At 48.6% G+C, this 17,270-nt stretch overlaps 2 protein-coding genes across 3 annotated transcripts in view; one reads left to right on the forward strand and one right to left on the reverse strand.

Annotated features, from left to right (window-relative positions):
* Positions 1–7,256, forward strand: part of LOC135905177 (luciferin 4-monooxygenase-like) — a 125,630-nt gene extending 118,374 nt beyond the window's left edge. For both annotated transcript variants that reach the window (XM_065436198.2, XM_065436197.2), the window contains exons 9-10: positions 6,826–7,017; positions 7,099–7,256. In XM_065436198.2, the coding sequence (XP_065292270.1) occupies positions 6,826–6,953 (128 nt within the window). In that variant the 3' untranslated portion in view covers positions 6,954–7,017; positions 7,099–7,256. The remainder of the gene's footprint in view (positions 1–6,825; positions 7,018–7,098) is intronic.
* A 6,332-nt stretch (positions 7,257–13,588) lies between these two features.
* Positions 13,589–17,270, reverse strand: part of LOC135905175 (uncharacterized) — a 74,011-nt gene continuing 70,329 nt past the window's right edge. Inside the window, exon 10 of the mRNA XM_070536243.1 lies at positions 13,589–13,725. Coding sequence (XP_070392344.1) covers positions 13,610–13,725 — 116 coding nt within the window. The 3' untranslated portion in view covers positions 13,589–13,609. The remainder of the gene's footprint in view (positions 13,726–17,270) is intronic.

Here is a 17,270-nt window from a genome sequence, read left to right on the forward strand (position 1 = left end):
GACGTAATGATCAGGCTCGACGATGACCACTATTTCTTGGATATTTCTGTTCCTCCGTGAGCAATCATTCCGTGCACCCCGAAAGACTGCCAATAGCTTCGGCGATTTTACAGATCGCAACGCGCACCTACTGTTCACGGCGCAGTGCTCAAGAAACAACTTGTCCGGTACTGCTCCTGCGAGAGCGCTGAGTTCCTCCACTCTGCGTGACTGCGAGTGTCACGAATATTACATAGTGTGTGCAAAAGGAAGACAGCCTATATAGCTACGATGCGACAAGGAGGTGGTACCGACGATGGATCTCGCTACCAACACTGTGAAGGAGACATCGACAAGCTGCAGATAAGTATGTTTTTACTGTTTCATATTTAGCACAATAAGAGTGCACGGATTAAGTCACTTTCGTAGTAACGAACTGAATGCCCAGCAGTTTAAAGAAGGCAGTGAGAACCAATGAGTGTTCGTGCTTTTACATGCAAGTGGGCCCGCGAAAATATGGAAAATATGAAGGTAACCTTCACTAACTTGGCGAGATAACAGAAATTCATAAGTGTCACTAACTTGGCGAGATAACAGAAATTCATAAATGACATTAAGCCCGCAAAGTTTATGGAAGAGTATCTTTGTCCAGGTGAAATATCAATAGCAGGTACTGATATAAAGCAGGAAACTTATACAAAAATTTTATGGGTTGAACAGTGAGTGGAAGGCATTACCGAATCGTGATCACCACATTACCGATATCCTTGAAAAAAGTCTAGAATCACTGCATTCTACCGGTTATGCAATATGGGACATAAACCTGGAGGTTAGCAAAGAAACTTGAGATGTCAAGGTCTGTGCAGAAAGTGAAGTAACAAAAATTGTTGGAGATAGCATTAAGGCAGGAAAACAGTGGCGTAGTAAACCGTGGCAACTGATATGCTAGTTGAGATTAAGAAAAAAAAGGAATCGGCAGGCAGGCCATGCACGTATTCGATCACTTGTTGCCAATTCATAACAGGTGATTACATAAGCGTGACAGAATGGATGTCAAGGAGAGAGAACTACAGCCGAGGATGGTAGAAAACTGCGTAATGGGACAAAAATATGATGTTTGTAGCCGTAGGATGCAATCAGCTCGTATAAGACAGGATTGTAGGGTGAGGCATTTGTTTTGCAGCGAACAAAAATATGTTTGTGGTGCTGACAGTAGAGACTCGTGAAGGTGCGGGGCCACCTCAGCTGCTGGTACACTAATCAACATGACAATTGGCTCTGAAAAAGAAAACCCCAGTTATGAAAAATAAAGCAACGTTGTCCCAACGCATTCTTTTATTATGCATACTACACTAGAGGCTTCCACAGTTCAAGGGCACTTAGTACTAGTAGTGCAACGAGCATCTTTCTTTGTAAATAATGGTTTGTATGCAGCTGATTCATTCCAATACACTTTTTTGTAGCAAAACATTCTGCTGCTGGAGGCACTCAACCGCCTGGTGGCAGTAGGCGAGCGCCAGGCACGTGCTCTTGAGAGTTTAGCAGAGGTCCAGAGGGCTGCTCTGCTACAGTAGCATCGGTGCCCTCACTGCTCTCCTGTCGAGCCCAGAGAAGGCACCTTATAAAGGAGCTTTCAGTTTAATATATTGTTTATTATTCAAGAACATGAATAAAATTATTGCAGTAAACATTGTGCTGTGCATATTAGGAGACTTGTAACATGCACTTGGTGTCACTTCAATATAGGCAAAAACGTAAGACAACCTGTGCCACTCTTGGACCATGTAAATAAAAAATACACTATTGCAGCATACACGTCATTGTGCTGTTTGTTCTTTCTATGTGCAAGAATACAGTGCGTGTTGCTTAGCCACAAGATGAACGGTGTGTAATTCACACAATGAAGACAACAAACAGCAGGAGCTTAATAATGCTATCACCTATAGACTGTGCATATGACTGCAACACTCCCCGATTCAAATGTGCCATTACATGCATGTTCCATACCACATATTCTTTAACATTGTCTTATAATTGCATGTACTATATTTCACACATCTTAAGCCCTAGCACAGCACACTTCTGATGTATCCATTTCATAGGCCAAATAATTGTACACTTTGTCCTTTTGTGTTGTATGAAATGCAGCATCCTTTACAGTCGGATTAAACTTCAGAAGACAGGGGAGGCCCCGCCCAGATGACCAAAGCGCAGCAGCCGATTGCCTCCACGTCTAAAGAAATAGTCCCTCTCCAACGAGCAGGTATTAGTCTGTCCGGCGGCACGATGTCAGTCTAGAGTGCGTGCCCATTGGTGCAGGCTTGTGTTCACCTGCCTTAAAGTGCAGATCCCAGAGCCTCCTAAAGATGTATCCGACTATAGAAACACATTATGCCTTGCACCAGTTGCATACACTTCTGCAACTTGATAGCACACAATGATCAGGAGCAGGAATCTATAAAGGCATCCAAGCAAAGCTGGCTGGCCACACTTCCATTATGAGGGGCTGTAAAAAGGTCTCGCCAAATATTCCCATGACGTCCTTGAAAAAGAGGTGGTGTTTGGCACTTCTTTAGAATCAAAAACAGATTACAGTGAATGTTGTGTAGCCCGTCAAAACAAACTGAGCTTGGTTATCTGCACAGCATGTAATGGGAGGTTGTGCTTCACATAGGAAACGAACTGCTCAGTCCAGTACAATATTGAGGCTGGCATGGCACCTATTATGTCAACAGTGTCTATATACAAACTACACTTTTCACAGGTCATTGATTTCACCATTATTTTTGTATGATAGTTCTTTCAATCAGTGCTTGTATTACATGAGCAGGTGGATTTGAAAGCAAAGCTTTGTTGGCAAACCTTCTTACTTCCATAATTGTGTGGCAAGGCACTGGCATGTTGTCAAATAGCTCACACTTCCTCGGTCCTGCACCAAAGAAGCCCAATGCTCTATTTGTAGTTGGATCGCACAACAATTCAACGGCACACTAAGAAGAGTAACACACACAGCAAAGCATTCTGCTGCGTGTATTTCTCTTCTTTGTGTCCCGTCCAACTGTTGTGTAATTAAACTTCAAGCTTCTATACCAATTTATCCTACACCGTCTTTAACCTCACCAATGCTCTCTCTAGTTATTAGGCCACAATGGTGCACATCTTTGAAATTTCCCAACACAAATTAGTTCTCCAAAAAATCACAAATGGTAAATTTTGCAGCACAGGTGTATGTATGCACGTGCCATATTCTTTACCACTAAACTCACAGGAATCAAAGGGGCAAGCATTAACCAGCCTTGCTGCTGCCGTTACCATTATCATCATGACATCAATGGAAAGACAGTGCCACGTTTCAGTAAAGGGAGTGCCGGAGGGAAAGGTGTGACAGCGAGGGCTTACAATAAAAATAACGGTTACGAGACATGTTCAATGCCGATATATGCTGCATGTCGCTCAGCCTACTTTGGCATTGCGGCAAGCGTTTACTCGTTTGAGCATATCACGTTTTGTGTAATCATTGCTCTAAAGCTGTACAAATGGTCTATTTGCTCTGCAATATTTCTTTTTATCATGGTGGGTTAAAGACCCACTTTTCATTGGCATCTGCACCACATTTCTCCCGATATGTAATTTTGCCTTGGTGGTTCAAGACATCTTCTCGTCCAGAGAGTTCTGCAGATCATTGGATGTGCATTGTTCTACTGTTTAAGAATTAGAGCCCCATTATGAGACGAAAATATACAATTTATCCATCCAGAATAACGCCGCCCCCCCCAAAAAAAGAAGATACACTGAACCTCTGGCACATGCATCGACATTGAACAGAGCAAACAATCTGAAGTATTTTCTTCATGCAATCCAGCACACTACGATTCTCAATGCATTTTCATTTCGCCACAAATGCATAGGCACAACCGGCTTGGCGCAACATCCACATCTCGCGCTGCAATAAATTGTGCAATGCTTCGCTGTTTCATAGTGCGGCTGATAGATTACGCATGACCAAAATTCAGCATTGTGCATACTAAGTAACTTCACCAATGAAGAACCTTAAGTTTTTTATGGGATTAGGATTCATAGGTTACTTCAGACAATTTGTGATATCCATTCATCTATTTATACTTAACTTCTTTCCCAAGAAAGTGAGTCATTTCAAAGGCACCCTGATAGACAAGTAAAAAAATCGGCAAAAAGTCATCAACCAGCGAAAAAGTCAGTATCATAAGCAGCCGCATGTGAGATGTCGTTAACACAAAATTTAAGTCGGCTAATCAGAAGTCACAAATTAGGCAATATGGAGTGTCTAAACATTGCTTCAATGTTAATCACAGTAACGCTGACACTGAAGGCGCCTTAATTCCTACGTACGTTCCGTCGACACGCCCGACTACGTTCGTAATGTTCCCACGAAGTAGGAAGCATTATTTTATATATGCCCGCTCAGCCGCAGTATTCTGGAAAGCTAGCCACCGCTTACGCACTGCCGCATCGATAAGCGCGTCAGACACATCTCTGACACAGTGGCCAACAATAGTTTGATGGCGTCCAACGTAACGCTCGGCACCGACGCTTCCCTGAAAACTCCCAGTCCCGTAGAAACGGAGGGCACAGATGACTTGCTCTACCACGGTGAGCGAATGAAGCCCGCCACGCTGTCTCCGCAGACGAGAGTCTTCGCCTAGCTCGTCACACAGCCAGCGCACTGATGCCTTCATGGTGAAAATGACGCTGAAACTCCCCGTCGGTCATGCAGGTGAACGGGTCCGGACGGTCATACTGACGCTTGCTGCCGCTGGATGCAATGAAACAGGCTGCTGCCGCCGCCGCCATGTTCCCGAGTTGAACTCGGAGGGGGTTTCGCGACGTACGAGTTTAGCACGAGTTCGCCTGTCAATCAAAACCAGAGGTCACGCCCCGCGCGAGGCATGTAACTCTTGTGCGCGCACCCACTACAGTTAAGCCACGCCCAACTTATCTTCCGGCAACAGCGACGCGGTGTCGAGCTGAGAGGCATCAACAATCTTGACCGCCGACATAAAGCACGCACAACACACTGTCATCGGTGATGTACCGAGCACCACTATCAAAAACAAAGCGTTGACTGTCGCTGGTTTATGCATACATCTTCTCGAGCTGAGATGGCCGCACAACACGGTTTCATTGCCTGCATTGTGGCGCGTAGCGCACAGTAAACAATTATCGGCACGTCACTGTAGCTGCTTGCAAGGCGTCGATGCGCCGAGGGGGACGACGATGCTGAGGGTTGCGTATTGCAGCAGTCGTTTGAGATGGCTGCACTGTCATCGGTGATGGAACGGAGCCACAGCGTCGTAAACACGATCAGCGTCCGAGAATCGCTCGCTCTTCTAGACCCAGTGCCATGGCATTTCTTCATCATAAGCACTGCGCACTCAACAGTTCCAACACCTCTCTCCGTTCGAAATCGGATTTCATAACTGCACACAAGAGCCCTCACCTGCCAAAATGCGAGTGCTGCGGTGTCGTTACGATATCCATCCGCGATCGCTGCTGGCTCCAGCAGAGGTAATCCGCAAGCACCTTCGACTGCACAACACACTCATATACTGCGTACATGCGCTCAGAGGCACCTTCAGTGGGCAAGCGATCACAAGCGATGAATTGTGTCGCTGGGGAAGCACGTACTTTTCGCAATGTATCGCAGAGGCTTCGCGCATAAAGATAAACTGGTACATTTTCACTGAACTGCGTCACTACGCACTCTAAAATAACATACCGCCATTTTGTGGCGACAGCCGTTGTGTCGTTTTTAGTAGGTCAAGCGGGGGCCGTAATAGCCTAGTGAAGCGCCTGCGATGAACAGCCGTACCACGGCGCTGCGTTTATATTCCCCTAATAGAAAAAGAGTGGCCATGACCTTCCACTGATCATGACCGACTTTATTGAGAATAGCACTGCAGCGCCCCTAGGTGACTTATCACCGTATGAACGCCCTAGTGTGAGCGACCCGCTTCAATGTACCCCTTCTAAGCTTTCGCCTCACTGTCGCCACTCGCGGCAAGAAGTGCAAAATTTAATAATTTGCTCAATCTCCGTTTGTCATCACAAATTTCTAGCGTTCAAAACGAAAACCAGATACTTAAAGAAATAAAAATATTTGTTATTTTATTGGTTGTATTTTAACGTATTCATTTGAGTGAAAGTGTAGGTGCAATAATGCGCCGCATGTACCCTGTTCGCATTCGATGGAGGAAAGAACGATAGATCCCGAAAGAGGAGGCACGCCCTTCACGCGCCCGGGAAAGGCGTGGCAAGCGGCTCACTGCAAGTGTGTAGACAGACAGCGGGACAGTCACGGTATCGCTAAGTTGCGATAATCCGTTGATAACAATACGCGGCGCTGGCGCGTTTCGTTGTGCAGCCTTCTGCGCTTGAAACGTGGAAGCAGCGTGCCGCGCAGGGTGCGCTCATGTTGTCATACGCGGCTTTTTGTCTACATATTTCATTGCCTGCACCTTCGGCGCGTTCCGCGCTATCTCTGTTCACTTACTGCCGTCGAGCAAACTCGGATAAAACTCGGGTGAACGAGAAACTCGGCGCATCCTGCATAGCACCCCAGCTCACGAAATATAGCTGTGCTGTATGCCACAGGCAGGCCCTCTTAAGAATTTTTGAGTGTGCGCTGACACACCCTGTATATTCAGGACTAATCTCGTAGAACACGTGGCGTATGCCGCAGCAAGGCCTTGTGATGTCAATGATGATCTGCTGCACGCCGGGCGTTTTGCAGTAGTTTGTACACCGGTAATACTGCTCTTGTAGTTTTCGTTTACATCAGATTTCTTTGTTTGTTCTCGATTTACGCAGAAAATTTTGCCGTCCACAAGCACCTCTACGGCGGTGTGTTCTTTCTGGACTCGTTGCCCAAGACTGAATCTGGAAAGACGAACAGGGCTGCCGTCCTTGAACAGTGCGCCTCGCTGTCTGCGTACTAAACGACCACGGCACACAGCGGACCGTGCTGCGAGTCCTTTACTACCTTTTGCAGGGAGATGCAAAGACATGTATGTCGCAGCTTTTCGCCTGGAGGACCCCCAACAAGTTTGTTGGAAATAAAACATTTGATTTGATTTTTGATTTGACATCCTAGGCACCGAAGGCGCACCTTGTGCGGCTGCTCACCTTGCCGTTTCACTGAAAGCGAACACCTTCAAATGTACCAGCCAGCATTTATTCCCGTTAAGAAATAAACCTTTCTTGACGTTTGCGTTAGAAATGCAAATAAAAAATACTTCACATTTGGTGTTATAGCAGCTGTTTTCAACCACCGTATTGTCACGTTGCAGTGACAATGAAGAACACAGTAGCAAAACCGTTAATCCAAACTTACTCTTCATTTGGCCGAACCTGGGCCCAGAAAGACAGGCTACACTCAAAGCACAAGAATAGCGGCGAGCACAGTCGGCGATCGTCGGAATCTGAGCCGCGGCTCAAGGACGTTGGCTTTTATACGTCGCTCGATCGCGGGATCAAATCCTGGCCGCGGCTGCAGCATTTCTATAGGGGAGGAATGCAAAATCGCCCGTGCCCCGCGCATAGGGTTCACGTTAGACATCCCCTGGCGGTCAACATCAATGCGGAGTCCTCCAATACGCCTCATAATGAAATCGTGCTTTTGGGACGTAAAACCGCACAATTACATTCAAGCGTTTCATTACAACTGGCAAAAGGTCTCCTGTGCAAATAAGAAACGAAATGTTCCTGGAACAGAACTTTGTTTTGAGGCGACAACAAGAAGAGTCATTGCGCCAGTTTTACTTGCAACGTCATCTCCAAGTAACTTTTGTACAACGTCACAATGAGTGAAATAATGGCAGCTTCCCGTGATAGCGTTCATCACCTTGTGCATAATATTGCTACGGAATAGTATTACCGATGACGAAGAGGCGAGCAGTAAGAAGACGACGACAACGATTGGAGGCTAGCGCGGGCTGTTGCCTCTTGGCCAAGTGCGGCGTATTACGTTGTAAATATACTTGTATATAGCTTTTCATTTGCGTCTTCTTACGTAACATATCTGGTGGAGGTGGACGTTCCCTGTACCTCGTCACGGAGCTTCGCAGTGGACGGTACGTCGAGCCTAGCTTCATGGCTCCCGGCGATGACAATTCGACTCAGCCGCCTCCGACCCCTCCTGCCACTTCGACGACCTACATCTCTCTCCCTGCTCCTCGTGATCCTGGCGTATTCTCGGGCAAAGATGGGGACGACGTCGACGACTGGATCAGCCTGTACGAACACGTCAGCCGCAATAACCGGTGGGACCCTACTATCATGCTCGCCAACGTAGTCTTTTACCTCGGTGGCACACCTCGAGTTTGGTTTCGGACGCACGAAGAGGAGCTCACCAGTTGGGATTCGTTCAAGCAAAAGCTCCGAGACTTGTTCGGCAACCCCTACGGTCACAAACTTGCCGCGCAGAAGGCGCTTTCCGGCCGTGTGCATACGTCAACAGAGCCCTATGTCACGTACATTCAGGACGTCCTGGCTCTGTGCCGCAAAGTTGATGCACACATGCCTGAGTCAGACAAGGTATCCCACATCCTCAAAGGCATTGCCGATGACGCCTTCAACTTGCTCGTATTCAACAACGTCGCGACGGTGGATGCTGTTATCAAAGAGTGCCGCCGCCTGGAACTCGCTAAAAGCAGACGTATCGATCAGCAGTTTGCCCGTTTGCCCAACACCCCAGCGACTTCTTCCTGTGCCGACGCTCCTCGTCCCAACAACACCGGCGATATTACCAAGATCGTTCGGCGTGAGATTGAGGCCGCCTATCCGGCTGCCTTCGACTCCAGCCCCACCAACGCACCGGCAGTCACGGTTTCCCTGATCCAGGCAGTTGTCCGCCAGGAGTTCGAAAACATGGGCCTTCACACCATCTGCTCGGCCCATCACCCTGATACCCATCCGGCTTCTTCGATTCCGCCCCGTCCCGCAGCGTCTTACCCACCACGTTTCCGCAACCCAGCTGAATGGCGCACTGCTGACGACAAGCCCATTTGTTTTCACTGCCGTCGCATCGGGCACATTTCTCGGCACTGTCGAAGTCGCTGGACTTCCCCGACCCGGTCTGCTTATACTGCCTATTCTCGCCCCTCGGGTGGCCCTTCTCGTCCTTATGCCGCACGCTCCGATAATGCCGCCACTGACTCTCCTGCGCCGAACCGCCCCTATTCTCGTTCACCTTCGCCCCAAGGACGACAATCTCGCTCTCCCCAGCCCCGTCGCTCCTTTTCGCCGACTCCCTTCGGACGCCGCTCCCAGCCGGAAAACTGAATGATGCAGCGCCTCGAGGTGACGCTGCATTGCTCCATACGCCGCCAAATCCTCCACTGACGTTGCCCACTCATCTGAACCTTCTTGACGTGCAAGTCGACGGTGTTCCTGTATCTGCTCTTATAGACACTGGGGCGCATTTGTCGGTAATGAGCGCGGACTTTCGTACCCGCCTGAAAAAAATAATCACGCCCGCCACGACGCTTGTTGTCCGTGTCGCCGATGGCGGAACAGCCCCCGTAATTGGTATGTGTGCCGCCCGCGTCTCCTTCGCCGATCGCTCAACAGTCGTGCTATTCACAGTCATCGCCCACTGTCCCCACGACATCATCCTCGGCTTAGACTTCATCTCCGCACATTCTGCTCTCATTGATTGTTCCGCCAGTACTCTCCGCCTTGACCTGCCTGTTCTGGATCCCGCTGAACCACACCCCAGTCGCCTCAGTTCCGTCGACTTTGTTCGCTTGCCGCCTACGGCACTGACTTACGTTGACCTAGTGTCATCCCCACCAGTGCCCGACGGTCACTATATCGCGGCTCCTATACAAGACGTCCTCCTTACACACGGGATCACGGTACCTCATACCGTTTTATCTATTACGGCTAATTGCGTCTGCCTGCCAGTGGTCAATTTTGGCTTGACGACACAAGTGCTGCCACGCGGGATGTCTCTGGCCCAGCTTTGCTCATTCGAAGATCGCTCAATAGCATCTATTGAGGTAGACAGCAATTCAGCCGATCCTCCTCTACCATTTCAGTCGACAACTTGCACCATCGCCGACCTACAGAAAATGATTGCGCCCGACATGCCGTCCGAGCACGCTCGTGAGCTCTACCGCGTTCTGTTTTCCTACAACGATATTTTTGACTTTAACGATCGTCCTTTGGCCCAAACTACAACTGTTAAACATCGCATTAATACCGGCGATGCCCCTCCTATTCATCGCCGCCCGTATCGAGTGTCACCGGTTGAGCGTCAAGTTATTCACGCTGAAGTTCGCAAAATGCTTGCCAATAACATCATAGAACCGTCATGTAGTCCATGGGCGTCACCGGTTGTACTGGTAAAAAAGAAGGATGGCTCATGGCGCTTTTGCGTGGATTATCGGCACCTTAACAGGGTTACCAAAAAGGACGTGTATCCCCTACCTCGGATCGATGACGCCCTTGACTGCCTCCATGGTGCTCGCTACTTCTCTTCTATTGACCTCCGCTCCGGCTACTGGCAGATTGCTGTGGACGATCTCGACCGCGAGAAGACTGCTTTTCTAACTCCGGACGGTCTTTATCAATTCAAAGTGATGCCGTTTGGTCTCTGTAACGCTCCTGCCACTTTTGAACGCATGATGGACTCCCTTCTTCACGGTTTCAAATGGTCCACATGCCTGTGCTACTTGGACGACGTCATAGTATTCTCCCCAACGTTCGCTACGCACCTCGAGCGCCTCTCGGCAGTCCTGGACGTTTTTCGTCGCGCCGGTCTGCAACTGAACGCATCGAAGTGCCAATTCGGCCGTCGCCAGATTACCGTCCTTGGGCATCTCGTTGACGCGAACGGAGTGCAACCGGACCCAGGCAAGATCCATGCTGTTACGCACTTTCCTGTTCCGAAGTGTGTCAAGGATGTGCGCAGCTTCATCGGCCTTTGTTCCTACTTCCGCCGTTTCGTGAAAAATTTCGCGGCCATAGCACGACCACTAACCGAGCTTTTGAAAAAAGACGCCCCTTTCCAGTGGGGCGCTAACGAGGCCTCTGCATTCTCGCATCTAATCGACGTTCTCACAACGCCTCCCGTTCTGGCCCATTTCGATCCTTCTGCGCCTACCGAAGTTCGTACTGCCAGCGGTCACGGAATTGGCGCAGTACTGGCACAACGCCAGCGCGGCAACGACCGTGTTATCGCTTACGCCAGCAGGCTCCTCTCACCCGCGGAGCGCAACTATTCCATCACTGAGCGTGAGTGTCTGGCCCTAGTTTGGGCGGTTGCGAAGTTCCGCCCATACTTATATGGCCGACCCTTTTCCGTTATCACAGACCATCACGCGCTTTGTTAACCTACAAAGCGCGTGAAACAATGAACAATGCTCATTGAAAGACCCTTCAGGAAGACTTGGTCGCTGGGCCTTACGCCTCCAAGAATATTCGTTCTCTGTCACCTACAAATCTGGCCGACTACACAAGGACGCTGACTGCCTGTCTCGCTACCCGGTAGACGAGCCTGACGACGCCGACAGTAGTACCGCCGACGGCATTTTCTCTGTGTCTGCCTTCGCTAACATCGCCGATGAGCAGTACCGAGACCTATCGCTGCGAGTAGTCATCGAGCGTCTGCGCTCTACACCTACCGACGCATCCGTTCGCCGATATGTCCTCCAGGGCGGCATTCTGTACCGAAGGAACTTCCTCCCTGACGGATCTGATCTTCTTCTTGTCGTGCCAAAACATCTACGACAGACTGTGCTCTTTGAGATGCATGACGCACCTACTGCAGGACATCTTGGCGTAACCCGCACGTACGACCGCGTCCGCCGCCGCTTCTATTGGCCTGGTCTTGCTCGCTCCGTCCGACGCTATGTTGCTGCCTGTGATCCCTGCCAGCGTCGGAAAACGCCTCAGGTGCTACCTTCCGGTCATCTCCAGCCGATCACTGTCCCTGTGGAACCGTTCTTTCGTGTTGGATTAGACCTCCTCGGTCCCTTTCCCACGTCATCCTCTGGGAACAAATGGGTAGCCGTCGCAACTGATTACGCCACCCGATACGCTATCACGCGGGCTCTACCTACCAGTTGCGCCACTGACGTCGCTGACTTTCTCTTGCGTGACATTATCTTACTTCATGGCGCCCCGCGACAGCTGCTCACTGACCGTGGTCGTAACTTCCTCGCGAAAGTTATCGCCGACATTGTACGTTCCTGCTCCACTCAACACAAGCTGACTACCTCATACCATCCTCAAACCAATGGCCTGACAGAGCGGTTAAACCGTACTCTTACCGATATGCTGTCAAAGTACGTTTCAAAGGACCACCGCGACTGGGACATTGCCCTTCCTTACGTCACATTCGCTTATAATTCTTCCCGGCACGACACCGCCGGATTTTCTCCCTTTTATCTGCTCTACGGTCGCGAACCGACCTTGCCCCTTGACACGGCACTTCCTCCTGCTTCGATCTCAACAAGCGAGTATGCGCGCGACGCCATCGCTCTCGCCGACCATGCACGCCAGCTTGCCCGTGCTCGACTGACGGACTCGTAAACCACTCAGCAGCGTCAGTACAACGCCCGCCACCGTGACGTACAGTTTTCGCCTGGTGCGCTCGTGCTCTTGTGGTCGCCCTCTCGTCACGTCGGACTTTCACAAAAGCTCCTTTCGCGATACGCAGGGCCCTACCGCGTGCTGCGCCAGGTGACGCCTGTGACGTACGAAATTGCCCCTGTGAGCTCAACCTCGTCATCTACTGTGGCACCTAGTGATGTCGTGCACGTCAGTAGGCTCAAGGCCTACTACACTGTTTCCAAGTCCGGCCTTTAGTCGCTCCGGGACGGCGTTTTGCCGCCGGGGGTAGTGCTACGGAATAGTATTACCGATGACGAAGAGGCGAGCAGTAAGAAGACGACGACAACGATTGGAGGCTAGCGCGGGCTGTTGCCTCTTGGCCAAGTGCGGCGTATTACGTTGTAAATATACTTGTATATAGCTTTTCATTTGCGTCTTCTTACGTAACAATATCTATCGTGGTACTCGAAACTGCTATATTTCAACTGCTCACTCTGTGTTGCTGAGGCCGAGCAACTAATTGGGCTGTTAAGGAGTACAAGATATTTAAAGGAAGGCATACACGCTGTCGATAATAAATGTGTACAATTTCACGTTTGTACCCACGCAGTACGGGGCATATGCCGATATTTTATTCTGGTTTCAGCGCTGTATGCTCTCATAAAGATTTGAAATAATTTGCTTTGTTTTCAGCGTAATTGCAATTTCGTTTGAATACCCACCGCTCTGGTTCTCTAGCTATAATGTTCGCATTCTGGGTTTGATTTACTGTCGTAGCGGACGCATTTAGACCAGGACGAAACGCAAAAATCCTGGTAGGCTTAGGTTCATGCGTTTGTTAAAGAAGCTGACGCCGTCAAAACTGTTGCGAGCCCTTACCTACGGGTTCTCTCATAGCCTGAGGGTTCGTTTTAGGCGTTACAAGTTAAAAATAATTATGCAAATAAACGCAACAAAAATTTTCCCTATTAGTGGTCTAGCTCATATGTACCACTTGTCACAGGCATTGCAGCAGTGTGGCTGGCAAAGTACTTTATTATATGCAACATTTCTGGAGGAGAGCAGGGCGGTTTGTTTTGCCCGACTCGGTTTTTGGAATGGAGTCCACGTAGAAGACGCCGCCATACAGGTGTTTGTGCATTGCGCAGTTTTCTGTGGGAGAAAACAAAATAGTGACATGGTCAAGGACACCTGCTTAGAAATACAGGATTAATTGCAACTGTCATCATCATCATCAGCCTGGTTACGCCCACTGCAGGGCACAGGCTCCTCCCATACTTCTCCAACTACCCCGGTCATGTACTAATCGTGGCCACGTTATCCCTGCAAACTTCTTAATCTCATCCGCCCACCTAACTTTCTGCAGATTTCTGCCCCGTACGTTAGTACTGGTAAAACACAGCTGTTATACACATTTCGCTTGAGGTATAATGGCAACTTGCTGTTTATGATCTGAGAGTGCCTGCGAAATGCACCCTAGCCAATTATTATTCTTCTGATTATTTCAGTCTCATGATCCGGATCCGCAGTGACTATCCGCACTAAGATGTATTCCCTTACCACTTCCAGTTCCTCGCTACCTGTCGTAAACTGCTGTTGTCTTCCGAGACTGTTAAACATTACTTTAGTTTTCAGCAGATTAATTTTTAGACCTACCCTTCAGCTTTGCATCTCCAGGTCAGTGAGCATGCATTGCGATTGGTCCCCTGAGTTACTATGCAAGGCAATATCATCAGCGAATCGCAAGTAACTGAGGTATTCTCCATTAAGTCTTATCCCCAATTATTCCCAATGCAGGTGTCTGAGCACCTCCTGTAAACACGCTGTGAAAGGCATTGGAGAGATCGTATCACCCTGCCTGACGCCTTTCTTTATTGGGATTTGGTTGCTTTCTTTATGGAGGACTATAGTGGCTGTGGAGCCGCTATAGATATCTTTCAGTATTTTTACATATGGCTCGTCTGCACCCTGATTTCGTAATGCCTCCATGACTGCTGAGGTTTCGACTGAATAAAACGCTTTCTCGGAATCAGTGAAAGCTATATATAAGGGTTGGCTATATTCCGCACATTTCTCTATCCCCTGATTGATAGTGCGAATATGGTCTATTGTTGAGTAACCTTTACGGTATCCTGCCTGGTCCTTTGGTTAAGAGAAGTCTAAGGTGTTCCTGACTCTATTTGCGATTACCTTAGTAAATACTTTATAGACAACGGACAGTAAGCTGATAAGTCTCTAATTTTTTAAGCCTTTGGCGCTCCCTTTCTTATGGATTATGATTATACTAGCGTTCTTCCAAGATTCCAGTACACTTGAGGTCATGATGCATTGCGTATACAGGGTGGCCAGTTTTTTTAGAACAATCAGCCTACCATCCTTCAACAAATCTTCTCTTACCTGATCCTCCCCAGCTGCCTTCTCCCTTTGCATATCTACCAAGACTTTCTTCTGGTTCCGGCGTTACTTGTGGGATTTCAAATTCCTCTAGACGATTCTCGCTTCCATTATCATCGTGGGTGCCACTGGTACTGCATAAATCTCTACAGAACTCCTCAGCCACTTGAACTACCTCAGCCATATTAGTAATGATATTGCCGGCTTTGTCTATTAACACATACACCAGGTTCTTGCCTATTTCTAGTTTCTTCTTGACTGCTTTTACGCTTCCTCCGTTCCTGAGAGCATGTTCAATTCTATCCATATTATACTTCCTCATGCCAGCTGGCTCACGCTTGCTGATTAACTTTGAAGGTTCTGCCAGTTCCATTCTAGCTGTAGGGTTAGAGGCTTTCCTACATTGACGTTTCTTGATCAGATCTTTCATCTCCTGCGATAATTTGCTGGTATCCTGCCTTACGGAGTTACCACCGACTTCTATTGCACACTCCTTAATGATGCCCATAAGATTGTCGTTCATTGCTTCAACACTAAGGTCCACTTTCTGAGTTAAAGCCGCATACCTGTTCTGTAGCTTGATCCGCAATTACTCTATTTTCCCTCTTACCGCTAACTCATTGATCGGCTTCTTATGTACCAGTTTCTTCCGTTCCCTCCTCAGGTCTAGGCTAATGCGAGTTCTTACCATCCTGTGGTCACTGCAGCGCGCCTTGCCGAGCACGTCCACATCTTGTATGATGCCAGGGTTTGCGCAGAGTATAAGGTCTATTTCATTTCTATTCTCGCCATTCGGGCTCCTCCACATCCACTTTCGACTATCTCGCTTGCGGAAGAAGGTATTCATTATCGGCATATTATTCTCTTCTGCAAACCCTACTAATGACTCTACGCTGCTATTCCTAGAACTTATGCCATATTCGCCCACTGACTTGTCTCCAGCCTGCTTCTTGCCTACCTTGGCATTTAAGTCACCCATCAGAATAGTGTATCTTGTTTTGACTTTACCGATCGCCGATTCCACGTCTTCATAGAAGCTTTCGACTTCCTGGTCATAATGACTGGATGAAGGGGCGTAGACGCCTGTGTTTGCAACTGTACTTCTATCCTAATATCCTAATATTCTCCATAAAGACCAGAATATTTGAATAGACACTTCATATGAGTTGCATGATTAAGACGGTCATGGCTAGGGGTACTTTCGCCGCTGCGAATGTACTTCGTGATATGAGTCACGCTGCGAAATCGCCCACGCAGGAGCAATCTTGTGCTCTAAAGGCACTTTGCAATGAAGTTTGGCTGTACATGTCATGCCACCTAGCAGCGGCGGTGAGCACCCGTGAGTAGGCCCTCGTCGCCATTTCACTATTGTGCTTACTGTGTTCAGGCCCGCCTGAAAGCGTTCTTTTCCAATTTTTCAATGTATTCGCCGCGGCCTCTCGGCAGCTCTTCTGTGAGGAGTGTGACCAAAAAGAAACAAGCGCAGATACTGCTGCGATTACCATTGTCAGAACGGCGAAGGGAATTACGGCATCAAATTGTACCGCTTCTCTTCAACACCGCATGAAGCGACCCGGCGGCTGAAGTGGATCGTCACGTTTCGGCGCGTCAAGTAATTGTCGCTCTTGCGAATTTGCGTTAAACGAACGAAGACGCAAACACCAAAAGAAAAATAAAAGAACCAAGAGGGAGCACCTGTAAAAACTCACAATATAGCTCCAGCTGCTTTGAAATGTGTGAAGTAATTCCCGCTGTTGTAGATTGGTTTATATAGTAGTGCAGCTGGTCTCGCTTCAAAACAAATGCTCAGTCGTTGTTACGTGTCAAATCTAGCTTCGTAAGCGCTCCCTGCTGGAGCTTTGTACGCACTCTGCTTTTTATTGTGCATTATTATGCCAGTGTGCAGGTCGTGTCGGCGCCGGGATCAAGACCTGACTGCTGGAGCCGGACTCACTGACGCCGATCTTTTCTCGCGCTTAGAACAACAGAACCAAGGTTGAAGTGCACCGCAGCACACGTCGAGTATTCGCAAATTAGTATTTGTCCTCCGCAGGCAAGGAAAGATTTGTCCAGTCGTCACACTGTTTAGCCTTAGCTGATTGTTCTAGATGATGTTTCAGCGGTGATGACTACTCACATTGGAGCCCGAGTGACAATACCAGAATGTGCTCGAGGCGTTTCGTCAATTAATAAAAAAACACGTGCCTGCCAACTCGACAACACTTGTACAATTGAGAAGGTTCCAGGTGCGCTCCGAGCAGTGAAGCTACAAACAGTTGAGAAACGTCTACGGCCGTATTCGC

This window comes from Dermacentor albipictus, chromosome 3 (assembly GCF_038994185.2).
Source record: "Dermacentor albipictus isolate Rhodes 1998 colony chromosome 3, USDA_Dalb.pri_finalv2, whole genome shotgun sequence".
Lineage (NCBI taxonomy): Eukaryota > Metazoa > Arthropoda > Arachnida > Ixodida > Ixodidae > Dermacentor > Dermacentor albipictus.